Source organism: Garra rufa, chromosome 11, assembly GCF_049309525.1.
Source record: "Garra rufa chromosome 11, GarRuf1.0, whole genome shotgun sequence".
Taxonomy (NCBI): Eukaryota; Metazoa; Chordata; class Actinopteri; order Cypriniformes; family Cyprinidae; genus Garra; species Garra rufa.
Genome location: NC_133371.1, coordinates 48691437 through 48707491, shown reverse-complemented (window position 1 = coordinate 48707491; position 16055 = coordinate 48691437). Strand labels below are relative to the sequence as shown.

Below are 16055 nucleotides of genomic sequence, written 5' to 3'. Positions count from 1 at the left end.
CCCTTCATCGTTCTGTGTAGCTCATAGAGGCTGTGAAACGGCAAAACGGTTCAAACTCACCTTCCATCGCCTGTTTGTGTGAGTCTCCGTTACGTTCCGTTGATTCAGAATGAAGCGAAATCATGCAAAGTGAACGTTAAACGGCTCATTCTGAGGAAAAAACTCGTCACGACGGCGGCGACTGCTTTAAATACTCAGGTGAAGTTTATTAATTCTGATAATCACTACAGAACACCTGTTATCAGGCGAATATTCGTACAAGCGCGTCGTTTATATTCAAACACCTAAAGTTCGTTTGGATTCTCTTTTTTCTCTGTTTTTTTTTATTAGTTTTGAATCAACCGTTAAAAAATTGCCGCGCTAACCAGTTTACTTCAGAATACTTTACTGCTGTAAAATCACAATACATTATTTAATCAATTTATTATCACATTCAAACGGTGTCATAACGTTTATATCATCCTTGTAGTTTATTTATTTATTTTTACAATAATTTAAGAGAAATTAGTTAAAAATCTCTCTACATCCCAGTGTTGGGGTAACGCGAGTTACATAATCAGATTACTTTTTTGAAGTAACTAGTAAGGTAACGCATTACTTTTGGATTTCAAAGAAAATATCTGAGTTACTTTTTCCAATAAGTAACGCCAGTTACTTTTTTCCCCATTTATTGATTGACAAATCTCCTGTTGGGATATCAGGAGTAAACATGATGTTATTAAAGTTCTAGACTAAATGTGAACATACATTAATTCATCTCAGTATTCCACAAAATGAATAAAAACAGTGAAATTCAATATATGATGCAAACCTGCAATCATTAAATGTTAAATAATACAAATATTCTGTTTTATTAACCAGTGTCTTTGCTACTAATCTTTGATGATCCAACCATACTAATAAGCAAAAATTAGATGAACACTGTTTATTTTTTTTATAGCTAAGTGTGATCTTATCCTGCATGAATGTGCTTTTCTTTCAACCTGAGGTCAATTTATTTCACTTTCGGTGTGAAATGCTTTTACTTTAGATTTTTTTATGTTATAAAAACAAAGAATCAAGCCCTGCCCATATTTTAAAAGTAACGCAAAAGTAACGTAATGCATTACTTTCCATAAATAGTAACGTAAGTAGTTACTTTTTTAGGAAGTAAGGTAAAATTGTAATGCAATACTTTAAAAGTAACTTTCCCCAACACTGGCCATTTATAAAGATGGTGGACATTTTAAAACGTCATGGTAGTGAGTAAAGAAGGATAAGTAAGTGATATGTGTTTTAAATTAAGTGGTGCAACACATTTTGATTTAAAAACAAATCCTTGATTAGCGCTAAACTTTGCTTAATTGAATACTTGTTGGTGCAACCCACCCATAGTATTGTAAACACTCATACTTTTGAGACACTTTGAATGCGTTTTTCAAAACTGATTTATTTACTGTGGAAAATGAATATAACATGAAATAATTTCACACAGTTTTTCCCAGTACCACAGGAATATAAATAGGATCGGCAATCATAATGGCCGCCAGTGAATATATTTACAAAAGTATTACTATACTTGACAAAAATAACATACTTTAATCGATAATTCTGAATAATGTTACACTAAAGTGCTTTTATACGTTACTGTTTACACAGATTTATCATTGTTGTTATAGCTAACTATGTCCAATAGAGGGCAGTATAGAGTCACAGTAGATACTAACATACTCCATACAGTTTTATCCATTAGTATGCTGTTTATATGCCTACATCATTATGTTGCATGTTAAATTCAGGCAGTGGCTTTTATTTTTAGGGTGCCATTTTTTGATTTTCAAATTTTATAAATAACATTTTCATGCATCCTTGCCAAATAAGCATTCATTTCTTCGTCTTCTTTTTTTTTTTTAACAAATCATACCTACCCCATACTTTTGAATGGTAGTTTATCACAGTTTTCACAAATATATTAAGCAGTGAAAACATTGTTTTCAGCATTGATAATAAGACTTAATTTATAAGTTATAAATATGTGACCCTGGACCACAAAACCAGTTTGAGGGGTTAATTTTCTGAAATCATCTGAAAGCTGAATAATAATAAAAATGAGAAAATCTGGAATGTGAGAATGCAAAAAAATCAAAATATTGAGAAAATCGCTTTTAAATTGTTCAAATTAAGTTCTAAGCAATGCATATTACTAAACATGCATTAAGTTTTGATATATTTACAGTAGGAAAATTACAAAATGGATAATAATTTCCTAATGATTTTTGGCATAAAAGAAAAATCGATAATTTCGACCCATGCAATGTATTTTTGGCTATTGCTACAAATATATCCGTGCTACTAAAGACTGGTTTTGTGCTCCAAGGTAACATATGCTGCTTAAACCTTATTATGTTCTATGTTGAATTCAGTGAGTGGCTTTTTATTTTACGTTTTTAATGCCACCTAATGTTACTCTGATAAAATAAGTCAGGAAATACATGGACTCATTCTTCATGTCCAATATATTGTGTGTTTGTGTCAGTGTTTGTTGTGTTTCTTCAGGAGTAGAAGGTCAGCACACTCTGATGGTTTCCACGTATCAGGATGGTTGGTGGTAGATTCTTGGTGAGCGCATCTATCCAGGCCATGTACAGATGATCAGAGACGGAGCCTTTACGGGCGATGGGTAAGCTCCTGTAAAACACACACGCACACGCATATGAAGCACACGATCACTGATGACACACACATCATGCTGAAGAGGATGTGACTTACACCACGATGAGTTTGGCTGCTCTCGAACTCTCCTGAAGAAGCTCATTGAGACGCACCTGCAGCATCGTCTGCGGACAGTAAAGCACAGACGCTTATCATCAACACACTCATGCCACTGATCATTTACTTTTATCACTTGGGATGTGTCTTAGTACATTGCCATTCAAACTGTGATTAATTATGATTTTTTTAAACATTTTTAAAAGAAGTCTCTTCTGCTCACAGAGGCTGCATTTATTTGATCAAAAATAGAAATTGTGAGATATTATTACAATTTCAAACAGCGGTTTTCTTACTTAGATTTTTAGTCTTGTTTCCAGCCAAAATATCTAAAAATTTGTAAATCAAGAAACTAGACAAGTAAAAATTATTTTCTTGTTTTAAGAAAAAAACAAACAAATTTAAGCTTTTAGAACAAGCTAAATATCCTGCCAATGGGGTAAGCAAAAAAATCTTATTATAAACAGAAAACAAGATTATTTTTCTTACCCCATTGGCAGATTATTTTGCTTTTTTTCAAGCAAAAACACACTTAATTTTGAAAATGAGACCATCATTCTTACTCGTCTAGAAAATCCTTTTAGATTTAAGACTTTTTAGATATTTTGGCTGGAAACAAGACAAAAAGTCTAAGTAAGAAATGCATTTTTTGCAGTGTATGTGAATACCTGTTAAAATGTAATCGACTGCTGTGATCAGAGCTGAATTTTCAGCATCATGATCCTTCAGAAATCATTCTAATATACTGATTTGCTGCTTAAGAAACATTTCTGGTTTTTGGCAATGTTGAAACCTGTTGCGCTGCACAATATTTCCATGGAAACTGCAGTGCAAAAATGCTTTTCTTACTTAAAATATCTAAAAATTAAATCAAGAAGTATGTTCTAGAGAAGTGAAAATTATTGTCTTGTTTTCAGAAAGAAGTTAGTTTTTGCTTAATACAAGCAAAATAATCTGCCAACGGGGTAATACAATAAGATTATTTTTATTACCCTATTGATTATTTTACTTGTTTAATTTTAACTTCTTTTTTCTGAAAACATGACAATAGTTTGTACTCTTCTAGAAAATCCTTCTTGATTGAAGAATTTGTAGATATTTTGGCTGGAAACAAGACAAAAGAATCTAAGTAAGAAAAGCATTTTTTGCAGTGTGTTACACATTTTTGAGGATTCACAGATGAATAGAAAGTTCAAAAGAACAGCATTTATTTAAAATAGAAAACTTTAGTAACATTACAAAATGTTTTTTGTAAATGACATTTACAGTACTGTCCCTTTTGATCAATTTTGTCCATTGTCGATGAAAAACAGTATTATTAGGGGTTTAAGCGCGTAGCTTGTGTTGTATTATTAGAACAGCTCACCCCAATCGGCCTGACTGGGGCGCTACAGCCATCAAAAGTATGAAATCGCTCATAACTCCTAAACCATCAGCCGTCATGCCTCAGATTTAATTGTGAGCTTAAATTTTCGGGTATCTTGGATTTTTTACTAACCAACTTTTTCGAACTAGTCCTAGGTTTTTCACTCAAAAAAATTTAAAATTTACCCTTTGGAAAGCTTTAATGGGGTCGTTTAGAAAAGGGACCTGTCCAAACTCACCCAAAATCCTATAAAGCCTAAAGGAAAACTCAAAACTTAATGAAACCTGGTGAGCACATGGGACAGGTGATTCTAAACAAGCATGCAACATTTAATGAAAATTCAATCATAGGTGGAGCTGTAACAGTCATAAATGTTAAATATCATCAGAATTCTGTGGTAAATTACCTGGATTTGATTAAATCATTGATTTAGGTGGTTACAGCCATGTTAACGCAATGTATATTTCCTTATGTGCTTAAATGACTTAAGCGCTTGAACCACACTAATCTATATATATTATTATTATTATTATTTTTTTTTTTTTCCCAATCTATAAATCTTGCTTATTCAAGAATCAGCAGTGTATCATGGTTTCCACAAAAATATGAACTGTTTTCAACACTGATAATAATTAAAAATGTTTCTTGAGCAGCAAATCAGCATTGCTAGGATCATGTTCACTGAAGACTGGAGTAATGATGCTGAAAATTCAGCTTTGATCACAGAAATAAATTACAGTTTGAACAGATATTCACATAGAAAACAGCTATTTTAAATTCTAATAATATTTCACAATTTTAATCGTATTTTTGATCAAATAAATGCAGCCTTGGTGAGCAGAAGAGACTTTTTTAAAAACATTTAAATTTTTTAATTATTCCAACTTTTGACTGGAATTTATTTTTAGTTTTTTTTTGTTAATATTTCACAATTTTAATCGTATTTTTGATCAAATAAATGCAGCCTTGGTGAGCAGAAGAGACTTCTTTAAAAACATTTTTATTTTTTAATTATTCCAACTTTTGACTGGAATTTATTTTTAGTTTTTTTTGTAATATTTCACAATTTTAATCGTATTTTTGATCAAATAAATGCAGCCTTGGTGAGCAGAAGAGACTTTTTTTAAAACATTTTAATTTTTTAATTATTCCAACTTTTGACTGGAATTTATTTTTAGGTTTTTTTTGTAATATTTCACAATTTTAATCGTATTTTTGATCAAATAAATGCAGCCTTGGTGAGCAGAAGAGACTTTTTTAAAAACATTAAAAAATTTTAATTATTGCAACTTTTGACTGGAATTTATTTTTAGTTTTTTTTTGTAATATTTCACAATTTTAATCGTATTTTTGATCAAATAAATGCAGCCTTGGTGAGCAGAAGAGACTTTTTTAAAAACATTTTAATTTTTTAATTATTGCAACTTTTGACTGGAATTTATTTTTAGTTTTTTTTTGTAATATTTCACAATTTTAATCGTATTTTTGATCAAATAAATGCAGCCTTGGTGAGCAGAAGAGACTTTTTTAAAAACATTTTAATTTTTTAATTATTGCAACTTTTGACTGGAATTTATTTTTAGTTTTTTTTTGTAATATTTCACAATTTTAATCGTATTTTTGATCAAATAAATGCAGCCTTGGTGAGCAGAAGAGACTTCTTTAAAAACATTTAAATTTTTTAATTAGTCCAACTTTTGACTGGAATTTATTTTTAGTTTTTTTTTGTAATATTTCACAATTTTAATCGTATTTTTGATCAAATAAATGCAGCCTTGGTGAGCAGAAGAGACTTTTTAAAAAACATTTAAATTTTTTAATTAGTCCAACTTTTGACTGGAATTTATTTTTAGTTTTTTTTTGTAATATTTCACAATTTTAATCGTATTTTTGATCAAATAAATGCAGCCTTGGTGAGCAGAAGAGACTTTTTAAAAAACATTTAAATTTTTTAATTAGTCCAACTTTTGACTGGAATTTATTTTTAGTTTTTTTTTGTAATATTTCACAATTTTAATCGTATTTTTGATCAAATAAATGCAGCCTTGGTGAGCAGAAGAGACTTTTTAAAAAACATTTAAATTTTTTAATTATTCCAACTTTTGACTGGAATTTATTTTTAGTTTTTTTTTTGTAATATTTCACAATTTTAATCGTATTTTTGATCAAATAAATGCAGCCTTGGTGAGCAGAAGAGACTTTTTTAAAAACATTTAAATTTTTTAATTATTCCAACTTTTGACTGGAATTTATTTTTAGTTTTTTTTTTGTAATATTTCACAATTTTAATCGTATTTTTGATCAAATAAATGCAGCCTTGGTGAGCAGAAGAGACTTTTTAAAAAACATTTAAATTTTTTAATTATTCCAACTTTTGACTGGAATTTATTTTTAGGTTTTTTTTTGTAATATTTCACAATTTTAATCGTATTTTTGATCAAATAAATGCAGCCTTGGTGAGCAGAAGAGACTTCTTTAAAAACATTTTAATTTTTTAATTATTCCAACTTTTGACTGGAATTTATTTTTAGTTTTTTTTTTGTAATATTTCACAATTTTAATCGTATTTTTGATCAAATAAATGCAGCCTTGGTGAGCAGAAGAGACTTTTTTAAAAACATTTTAATTTTTTAATTATTCCAACTTTTGACTGGAATTTATTTTTAGTTTTTTTTTTGTAATATTTCACAATTTTAATCGTATTTTTGATCAAATAAATGCAGCCTTGGTGAGCAGAAGAGACTTTTTTAAAAACATTTAAATTTTTTAATTATTCCAACTTTTGACTGGAATTTATTTTTAGTTTTTTTTTGTTAATATTTCACAATTTTAATCGTATTTTTGATCAAATAAATGCAGCCTTGGTGAGCAGAAGAGACTTCTTTAAAAACATTTTTATTTTTTAATTATTCCAACTTTTGACTGGAATTTATTTTTAGTTTTTTTTTGTAATATTTCACAATTTTTATCGTATTTTTGATCAAATAAATGCAGCCTTGGTGAGCAGAAGAGACTTCTTTAAAAACATTTTTATTTTTTAATTATTCCAACTTTTGACTGGAATTTATTTTTAGTTTTTTTTTTTTTGTAATATTAGGCTGACTCAGACTTTCTGAAGGACAGCCGCAGTGTCCTCTAGGATTCTACCTTCTCCTCAAAGGTGTCCAGCTCAGCATCTGTGATCTTCCAAGGATGTTCTTTCCTCAGAGCTTCAGCCTGCGTCGTCTCCTTTGAACCCTCGTGCAACCGGAATGGCTCGATCATGTCCTCAAACAGTTTCCAGCTAACACACACACACACACACACACACACACACACACACACACACACACACACACACACACACACACACACACACACACACACACACACACACACACACACAAACACACACACACACACACACGCTGTGAGTGAGTGCATTCAGAGCACGTGGAGCGTGTCAGTGAATGAAATGAGGATTAATTGCGTGTGTTTTTCACTCTCACCTCTCTGCGCTGGGTTTGATGTTGATGTCTGCGATAACTTTGATGTCGGCACATTTGATCCTGAACTTCTTCAGGAGTTCCTGCATTCTGGTGATTCAAAAACACACAGGTTACTAGTCAGCATCTGTCAGTTGGTGTTTTATTAGAGACATCAGAGTCTGTTTCAGTTTCGGTGTGTATGTTGACATACTCCTCTTTATCTTGTTCGATGCGTTCAGGCTGCCCTGCGATGAAGATCCTGAGTTTGCAGTCCTTCCATTTCTTCCGTGTGGTGAGAATATGAGGCATGAGAAGCGTGAGACCTGCAGGATAACAAGAAGAAACGTAAAGCCACACGTTAAACCTGACAGAAGAGAAGATGTCAGGAGGATTGCCGCTCACCTCCGTCATCAAACAGCCACCAAACGTCAATCGTCCCTTTGCCCTGTTTCATCTTGAACTGGCTGCTGGCCTCCACCAGACGCTGGTTCATCTTCGCCAGATCTGATGTCTGAGGAACATCCAGAGAAACTGAGAAAGAAAAACAAAAATCTCTCAGCTATTCTGGACAAACAGGTGACGTTTAAGACCAGAATCCAGATTGTACTTAGTTTTAATGTGTTTGAATTCGACTGCAAAACTGGTTGCGATCTAAAGGGGTTGAGAAGCACAAATTCAGTGCAAAAATAATTTAAACACTGAAGTCATGCCAAAAAATGTCTGAAATTAATTGCAAAAGATACATTTTATACGGAACTAAATTCACTTTTCTGAGCCACTTATTAAATAATTTTAACTAACTGGTCTTAGTTTATGTTTACGGAAATGTTTACTGGAATAAACTATTTCAAATAAAAATAACTAAATTAAAATCAATTAAACTAGTTAACTAAAACTAAAACCATTTAAAAAAAATGTGCTTAAAATGAAATAAACATTTACTGATATAAGGATCAAAGATGAAAAAGGGTTTAAGCATAAAAACAATAAGTGTAATATTTTCCCAGAAAAACATTTAAAGTTTTCTGTTTAATTTAATTCCATTTTTGTTTTTATTTTTCTGATCAAAAAAATAAATATCATACATTTTTCCTCTAATTTACAGGAGACACCCATTAAAATGTCATTCAGTGTCAATCTTGTCAGCCATATTTACAACAAAAATCAATGTATGACATAATAAAAGACAAATTACTTCTTAATTCTACATTTTTATAATTTGCCACTATCCTAGGTTTTGCCCATTTGTCAGTAATTAATTTTTTACTCATTTAAAACACAATTAAATTTAATATGCTTCCTTATTCTTTCATATATTTTAATATGTACAAGTCAGAATAAGCATGTTGTTGACATTTTTACATTAATATTGTTACACTAAATGACAATGTAACATTATTTCAACCAAATTTTGACATTTTATTCTCCAGAAACGTATTTGAAACCTTAAAAGTACACTTTACTTACATTTAATGTGCTTTCTATGAACATAAAATCACTTTTGTACATTTATTTTGATGATCTTAACATCTTTGACCCATAAACTAAAATATATTAAAATTACAATTATTACAATATTTTTTATTTCAGCTAGTTGCCAAATAAAGATTTCTTATTTTCACACATTTGATGTACCAAAATGACTAAAACTGAAAAAAAAAATCAATAACTATATGCACATATTATGAAATTAATAATAATAATTATCAATAAAAATATTATGAAATATTAAATGAATATAAAATATATTAAATATTAATAAAAAATGGCAACAAAAATTACTTAAAAAAAAAAAAAAAAAAATATATATATATATATATATATATATATAAATTGCAAATAATTCAAACTATTAATAAAAAAATATAATAGTATCTCAGTGATAATAAAATAACATAACTGTGTCTTGTTTTTATTTAACATAAATGCCCTTTTTTTTTTTTTTTTTACATTTTGTTGACTAATGCAAATCTTGAATTGTGGCTCAAGTGTCTAAATAAGTTTGTGGCCAGTATATGTGCTTTATTAGACCGCAGTGATTAGAGACATCAGCACAAAAGACCAACAAATTAGCGTTTAATGGGTCGTTTGGAATACGAGCGCCTGCTAAATGACATGCGACCGAATGATTGAATCAGTTTCAGAAGAGGCCGTAAAGATGATGATAATGGTGACTGCAGAAAGACCTGAGTCTGCAGCGTTTGAGCCCATTAAGACGTTCTGTCCTATTAAAAACCTTCACGTACGAGGAGCGGAGCGGGCGAGACAGTGAGTTTGGAGTTCAGGGCGCAGTGCTCCGTCAGACCAGACTATTAGATTATAACAGCTCAGACGGTTTCACAGAGCCACATTTAATCAGGTTTTATTAGAGCGCTGGAGTTCCTGTCTGATAAATGCGCTTGCAGAACATCTTCAAGAAGGATTCTCTACCTTCAGTGTTGAGGGTTACGCATTACAAGTAACGCAAGTTACATAATAATATTACTTTTTAGTAATAGTAAGTAAGTAACTAGTAAAGTAACGCATCACTTTTTAATTGACAAGAAAAGTTATTTTTTCAAATAAAGTAACGCCAGTTACTTTTCCCCCATTTATTGATTAAAAGCTCTCCTGTCCTCATGTTGAGAGAAATTGTAAGATGTTCCTTTAGTTCTAGAATAAATGTGAACATGCATTAATTCATCTCACTCACTAAAAAACAGATCCAGTGTTCTTCAAAATGAATAAAAACACTGAAATTCAACACAAATCTGCAATAATTAAATATGTTCAATACAAATATCCTTTACGTATTTAATCCCATTTTATTAACTGATGTCTTTGCTGCCGACCTTCGATGATCCAATTCATCCATACTAATAAGCACAAATGACTCAAGATAATCTAACATTTGTTTGCCTTTTTTTTATTGCTGAAGAGTTACATTTGTTCTTCTGTGGTCTACTGTACAGACGGCAATTTACTTTTCTCTAAGCCTGAGGCTTTTGCTGTGAAAAGGCTTTTACATTTGACATAAATAGAACTTTTTATATTAAAAACAAGCAAGCCCTGCCCAGATTTAAAAAGTAACGCAAAAGTAACGTAACGCATTACTTTCCATAAAAAGTAACCAAGTAACGTAATTAGTTACTTTTTTAGGGAGTAACACAATATTGTAATGCATTACTTTTAAAAGTAACTTTCCCCAACACCGTGTACCTTTTCTGGTCAGCTCTTTCTTGGAGGATTTCTTGGACTTGTTGAAGAACCTATTTCCTCCTTGTGGCTGAAAGTCGTTCTCCTCCATCTCCAGCGCCTGCTGCTCCAAGAGCATGCGCTCCATTTCCTCTGACAATCACACAAAATATTCATCATTTAGTTTAGTCTCAACAATGGATCCTCTGGAGTGAATGGGTGCCGTCAGAATGAGAGTCCAAATAGCTGATAAAAGCATCACAATAATCCACAAAACCACTCCAGTCCATCAGTCAACATCTTGAGAAGACAAAAGAAACAAACCCAATATTAAGACATTTTTAGCTAAATTGCAAGTCCGTAATTCATAATAACGATTCCTCCAGTGAAAAAGTCACATCAAAAATCCAGCCACGTATTTGTTTAGAGCTGTTTTGGCTTGTAAACAATGCAGATTTCTCTCTTGTTTTAGACCAGACCACCTTTTCACCGGCGGAAGTGTTATTATGCATAATGGACTCGTATTTTAGTTAAAAACGTCTTAATGATGGATTTGTTTCAGGTTTTGTCTTTTCAAGATGTTAACTGATGGACTGGAGTGGTTTTGTGGATTATTGTGATGCTTTTATCAGCTGTTTGGACTCTCATTCTGACGGCACCCATTCACTTAAGTGAGCAAGTGATGAAATGACACATTTCTCCAAATCTGATGAAGAAACAAACTCATCTGCATGTCAAAATCATTAGGATATTAAGTAAAGATCATGTTAGATAAACATATTTTGTAAATTTCCTTCCATAAATATATCAAAACTTAATTTTTGATTAGTAATATGCATCACTAAGAACTTAATTTGGACAACTTTAAAGGGGATTTTTCTCAGTATTTAGATTTTTTTTTTGCACCCTCGTATTCCAGATTCTCAAATTGTATCTCGACCAAATATTGTCCTGGACAATGGATGCTCTGCAGTGAATGGGTGCCGTCAGAATGAGCTCCAATCAGCTGATAAAAACATCACAATAATCTACAAAAGCTGAAACAAATCCATCATTAAGACATTTTTAGTCCATAATAACGCTTCCTCCAGTGAAAAAGTCCATCTGTCGTCTCTCACATCAAAATCCAGCCACATATTTGTTTAGAGCTGTTTTGTCTTGTAAACGGTGCTTGATCTGTGCAGATTTCTCTCCTGATTCAGACCAGACCACTTTTTCGCTGGAGGAAGCATTATTATGGGTTATCAACTCTGTTAAAGTTTAGTCAAAAGGGTCTTAATGATGGATTTGTTTCAGTTTTTGTCTTCTCAAGATGTTAACAGATGGACTGGAGTGGTGTGGATTACTTGTGGATTATTGCAACGTTTTTATCAGTTTGGACTCTAATTCTGACGGCACCCATTCGCTAAAGTGAGCAAGTAATGGTATGACACATTTCTCCAAATCTGATAAAGAAACTCATTCTAATCTTGGATGGTCTGAGAACAACTCTTCCTTTAACTCACACAGTAATGTTGTGTAGTGTTTATCTGAGCATTAAATTAAACGACACGTCTTTTCACTCTGAGAGTTTGGTGGTGGTGTTCTACCTTCTGCTTTGAGGATGTGAGAGATGTCCATCCCCTGACTGATTCTCAATATCACGCTCCCGTGCTCGAAATCAAACGCGTCGCTGCGAGGAGAACAGAACCAGTGTGTGTGATGAGAGAGAGAGAGAGAAACAGACAGCAGGTGATTCAGAATGTTTGAGCACTCACTGTAGAATTCCCACGTAGCTCTGAACTTCCTGTGGTTTGGCGGTTCTCCAATCACGCTTGAATCCCAACATCACGGTGTTCGGCTTCATCCTGCCGAGTCCTGACGCCTGCGTACACAAAAACACGTTGTTGTTTATTTAGTACTGCAAATGCAATGGTACTAATAATTGGCATAATTCTTTCGGTGTTTCGGTTTTCGGCCTTGGTTTCCTCTTTTTCGGTTTTCAGCCAAGAATTTTCATTTTGGTGCATCCCTAGTTCAAATACACAAAAATGCTGGAAAACTAAAGAATTTGTGGGACATGAAGGGTTTTTCTGAAGAACAGCAGACAGTTTAACTGTTCAGGACAAACAAGGGACTCATGAACAACTATCACTAAACACAAAAACACAGCTGTGGATCATTCAGAGAACAACACAACAACTTTTTATAAATTCAACTCTTATTTTCTCTTGTGGACTATATGTAAACATCTTCTATGTGAAATATCTTTTAAAGGTCAGTGTGAGATAAACCATAACATGCACTTTTGTTAAAATAATTAACATTTTGCAGATTTGACCTCAACTGTATTTTAGCACTGTTAAGATTTCAGATGTATCCGTCTATCTATCTGTGTATATGTGTGTTTGTGTTCAGACTGACCTGCATCAGCGCTTCTGCTCCTTTTTGCAGGTTCTCGCTGGCGACAGGCGTGTAAAAGGCTTTGCGCTTCTGCTTGTTCAGCCACTGCTGGTTCTGCTGAATAGCAGCACTTATGTCTTGCAGATTCTTATCACGCGGACCCTAAAACACACACGCACATCTGCTTAATACAACTTGATTTAATTACATGATTAAGATCTGCATAAGCCCTGATGTGTGGAGACTCGTTGGTGTTTGTTTGACAGTGATCTGCTCACCACAAACACCTCACAGGTCAGACACAGCCCATAATTCTTAGTGAGCGAATGTGCCAAGTCCAGCAGCGCCGGTCTGCTTCTGGGCGATCCTGTCATTACGAGACACTTGGGTCTGCGATGGGACAGGAGAAGAGAAGCCAAGCGGTGAGAATCTAACCTGCATAAAACATCCATTTATCTGTTTTGACCTGAGCGCACCTGAAGTTCTTGATGTGTTCGTCCACACCAGATAACGTCAGAGCGTTGTTCACAGCGTTTATGAACGTCACGGCTTGAGTAGACGAACCCCAGTTCACATCTGGAGAAAGAGGAGACGTCAGATTACTGCACTTCTGTTATAGCATTCATGCTTGTGTTTATCACGTTTCATGATGTTACTGTTCTAGACTAAATGTGAACATGCATTAAAGATTAAGATTCAGTATTCCTCGAAATGAATAAACACAGGGAAATGCAAATTCAGAATATGATGCAAACCTAATTAAATACGTTTAATAACACAAATATCCTTTATGTATTTAATCCCGTTTTATTAACCAGTGTGTTTGCTACTGACCTTTGATGATCCAACCATACTAATAAGCACAAATTACTTGAAATAAACATTTGTGCTTCATTTTTTTTTATAGCTGAAGAGTGATCTTACCCTGCATGAATGTACTTTTCTTTTTTCCTGAGATGAATTCATTTCACTTTTGGTGTTTTTTTATATTAAAAACAAAGAAGCAAGCCCTGTCCAGACTTTAAAAGTAGTGCAAAAGTAACATATCGCATTACTTTCTGTAAAAAGTAACTAAGTAACTTAATTAGTTACTTTTTTAGGGAGTAACGGTTAACTGTAAAAATTTAATTAAATACTAAAACTATAATATCTAACTAAAATAACCAAGTCACTTAATATTAAATAGACTAAAATTTCAAGTTGACTAAACTTAAAAATTTAAGTTGGCTGGGTAAGATTATATTAAGTTGAAACAATTTTTTTTACAGTGTGGGAATAAATACATAAAGGATATTTGTGTTATTTAACATATTTAAATATTGCCGGTTCGTAACATATTCTGAGTTTGCATTTCACTGTTTTTTATTCATGGTACCTGGAATTACTTATTAAAAAAAAAAAAAAAAAAACTGACTCTGCAAAGAATGCTTTTCTAATTTAGATTTTTTTTGTCTTGTTTCCAGCCAAAATATCAAAAAATTCTTAAATCAAGAAGGATTTTCTAGACTTATTAAAAAAAGTAAAAATTATTGTCTTGTTCTCAGAAAAACAATTCAAAATTAAGTGTGTTTTTGCTTAGAACAAGCAAAATAATCTGCCAATGGGGTAAAAAAAAAATCTTATTATAAACAGAAAACAAGATTATTTTTATAACCCCATTAGCAGAATTGTTAGCTTGTTTTAAGCAAAAACACTTAATTTTGAGTATTTTTTTTTTCTGAAAACAAGACAATAATTCTTATTAGTCTAGAAAATCCTTCTTTCCATTTGGCTGAAAACAAGACAAACTACACTGTAAAAAGTTTTCACCAGTTTCAACTTAAAAACTTAAGTTTAGCAGCTGCCTTAAGATTTTAAGTTAAATCAACTTAAGTCATTTAAACTCAAGTTATATCAACTCATTTTTATTGTAATACCTTAAAATAACTTGTAGTTTTAAGCTGATTAAACTTAAAAACTTAAGTTTAGCAGCTGCCTTAAGATTTTAAGTTAAATCAACTTAAGTCATTTAAACTCAAGTTATATCAACTCATTTTTATTGTAATACCTTAAAATAACTTGTAGTTTTAAGCTGATTAAACTTAAAAACTTAATATTAGCAGCTGCCTTAAGATTTTAAGTTAAATCAACTTAAATCATTTAAACTCAAGTTATATCAACTCATTTTTATTGTAATACCTTAAAATAACTTGTAGTTTTAAGCTGATTAAACTTAAAAACTTAATATTAGCAGCTGCCTTAAGATTTTAAGTTAAATCAACTTAAGTCATTTAAACTCAAGTTATATCAACTCATTTTTATTGTAATACCTTAAAATAACTTTTAGTTTTAAGCTGATTAAACTTAAAAACTTAAGTTTAGCAGCTGCCTTAAGATTTTAAGTTAAATCAACTTAAGTCATTTAAACTCAAGTTATATCAACTCATTTTTATTGTAATACCTTAAAATAACTTGTAGTTTTAAGCTGATTAAACTTAAAAACTTAATATTAGCAGCTGCCTTAAGATTTTAAGTTAAATCAACTTAAGTCATTTAAACTCAAGTTATATCAACTCATTTTTATTGTAATACCTTAAAATAACTTGTAGTTTTAAGCTGATTAAACTTAAAAACTTAAGTTTAGCAGCTGCCTTAAGATTTTAAGTTAAATCAACTTAAGTCATTTAAACTCAAGTTATATCAACTCATTTTTATTGTAATACCTTAAAATAACTTGTAGTTTTAAGCTGATTAAACTTAAAAACTTAAGTTTAGCAGCTGCCTTAAGATTTTAAGTTAAATCAACTTAAGTCATTTAAACTCAAGTTATATCAACTCATTTTTATTGTAATACCTTAAAATAACTTGTAGTTTTAAGCTGATTAAACTTAAAAACTTAATATTAGCAGCTGCCTTAAGATTTTAAGTTAAATCAACTT

The 16055-nt window shown here is 31.6% G+C and overlaps 1 protein-coding gene across 1 annotated transcript in view; it reads right to left on the bottom strand.

Moving 5' to 3' along the window:
• Positions 1 to 1409: 1409 nt before the first annotated feature.
• The window catches only part of LOC141345868 (solute carrier family 12 member 1-like), a 28034-nt gene continuing 13388 nt past the window's right edge, over positions 1410 to 16055 (bottom strand). The window contains exons 15-26 of the mRNA XM_073850790.1: positions 13614 to 13713; positions 13416 to 13527; positions 13159 to 13299; positions 12513 to 12619; positions 12345 to 12427; positions 10780 to 10908; positions 7984 to 8112; positions 7793 to 7904; positions 7603 to 7689; positions 7262 to 7397; positions 2749 to 2816; positions 1410 to 2667 (exon numbers count right to left, since the gene is read on the bottom strand). Of these exons, the coding sequence (XP_073706891.1) occupies positions 2532 to 2667; positions 2749 to 2816; positions 7262 to 7397; positions 7603 to 7689; positions 7793 to 7904; positions 7984 to 8112; positions 10780 to 10908; positions 12345 to 12427; positions 12513 to 12619; positions 13159 to 13299; positions 13416 to 13527; positions 13614 to 13713 (1340 nt within the window). The 3' untranslated portion in view covers positions 1410 to 2531. The remainder of the gene's footprint in view (positions 2668 to 2748; positions 2817 to 7261; positions 7398 to 7602; positions 7690 to 7792; positions 7905 to 7983; positions 8113 to 10779; positions 10909 to 12344; positions 12428 to 12512; positions 12620 to 13158; positions 13300 to 13415; positions 13528 to 13613; positions 13714 to 16055) is intronic.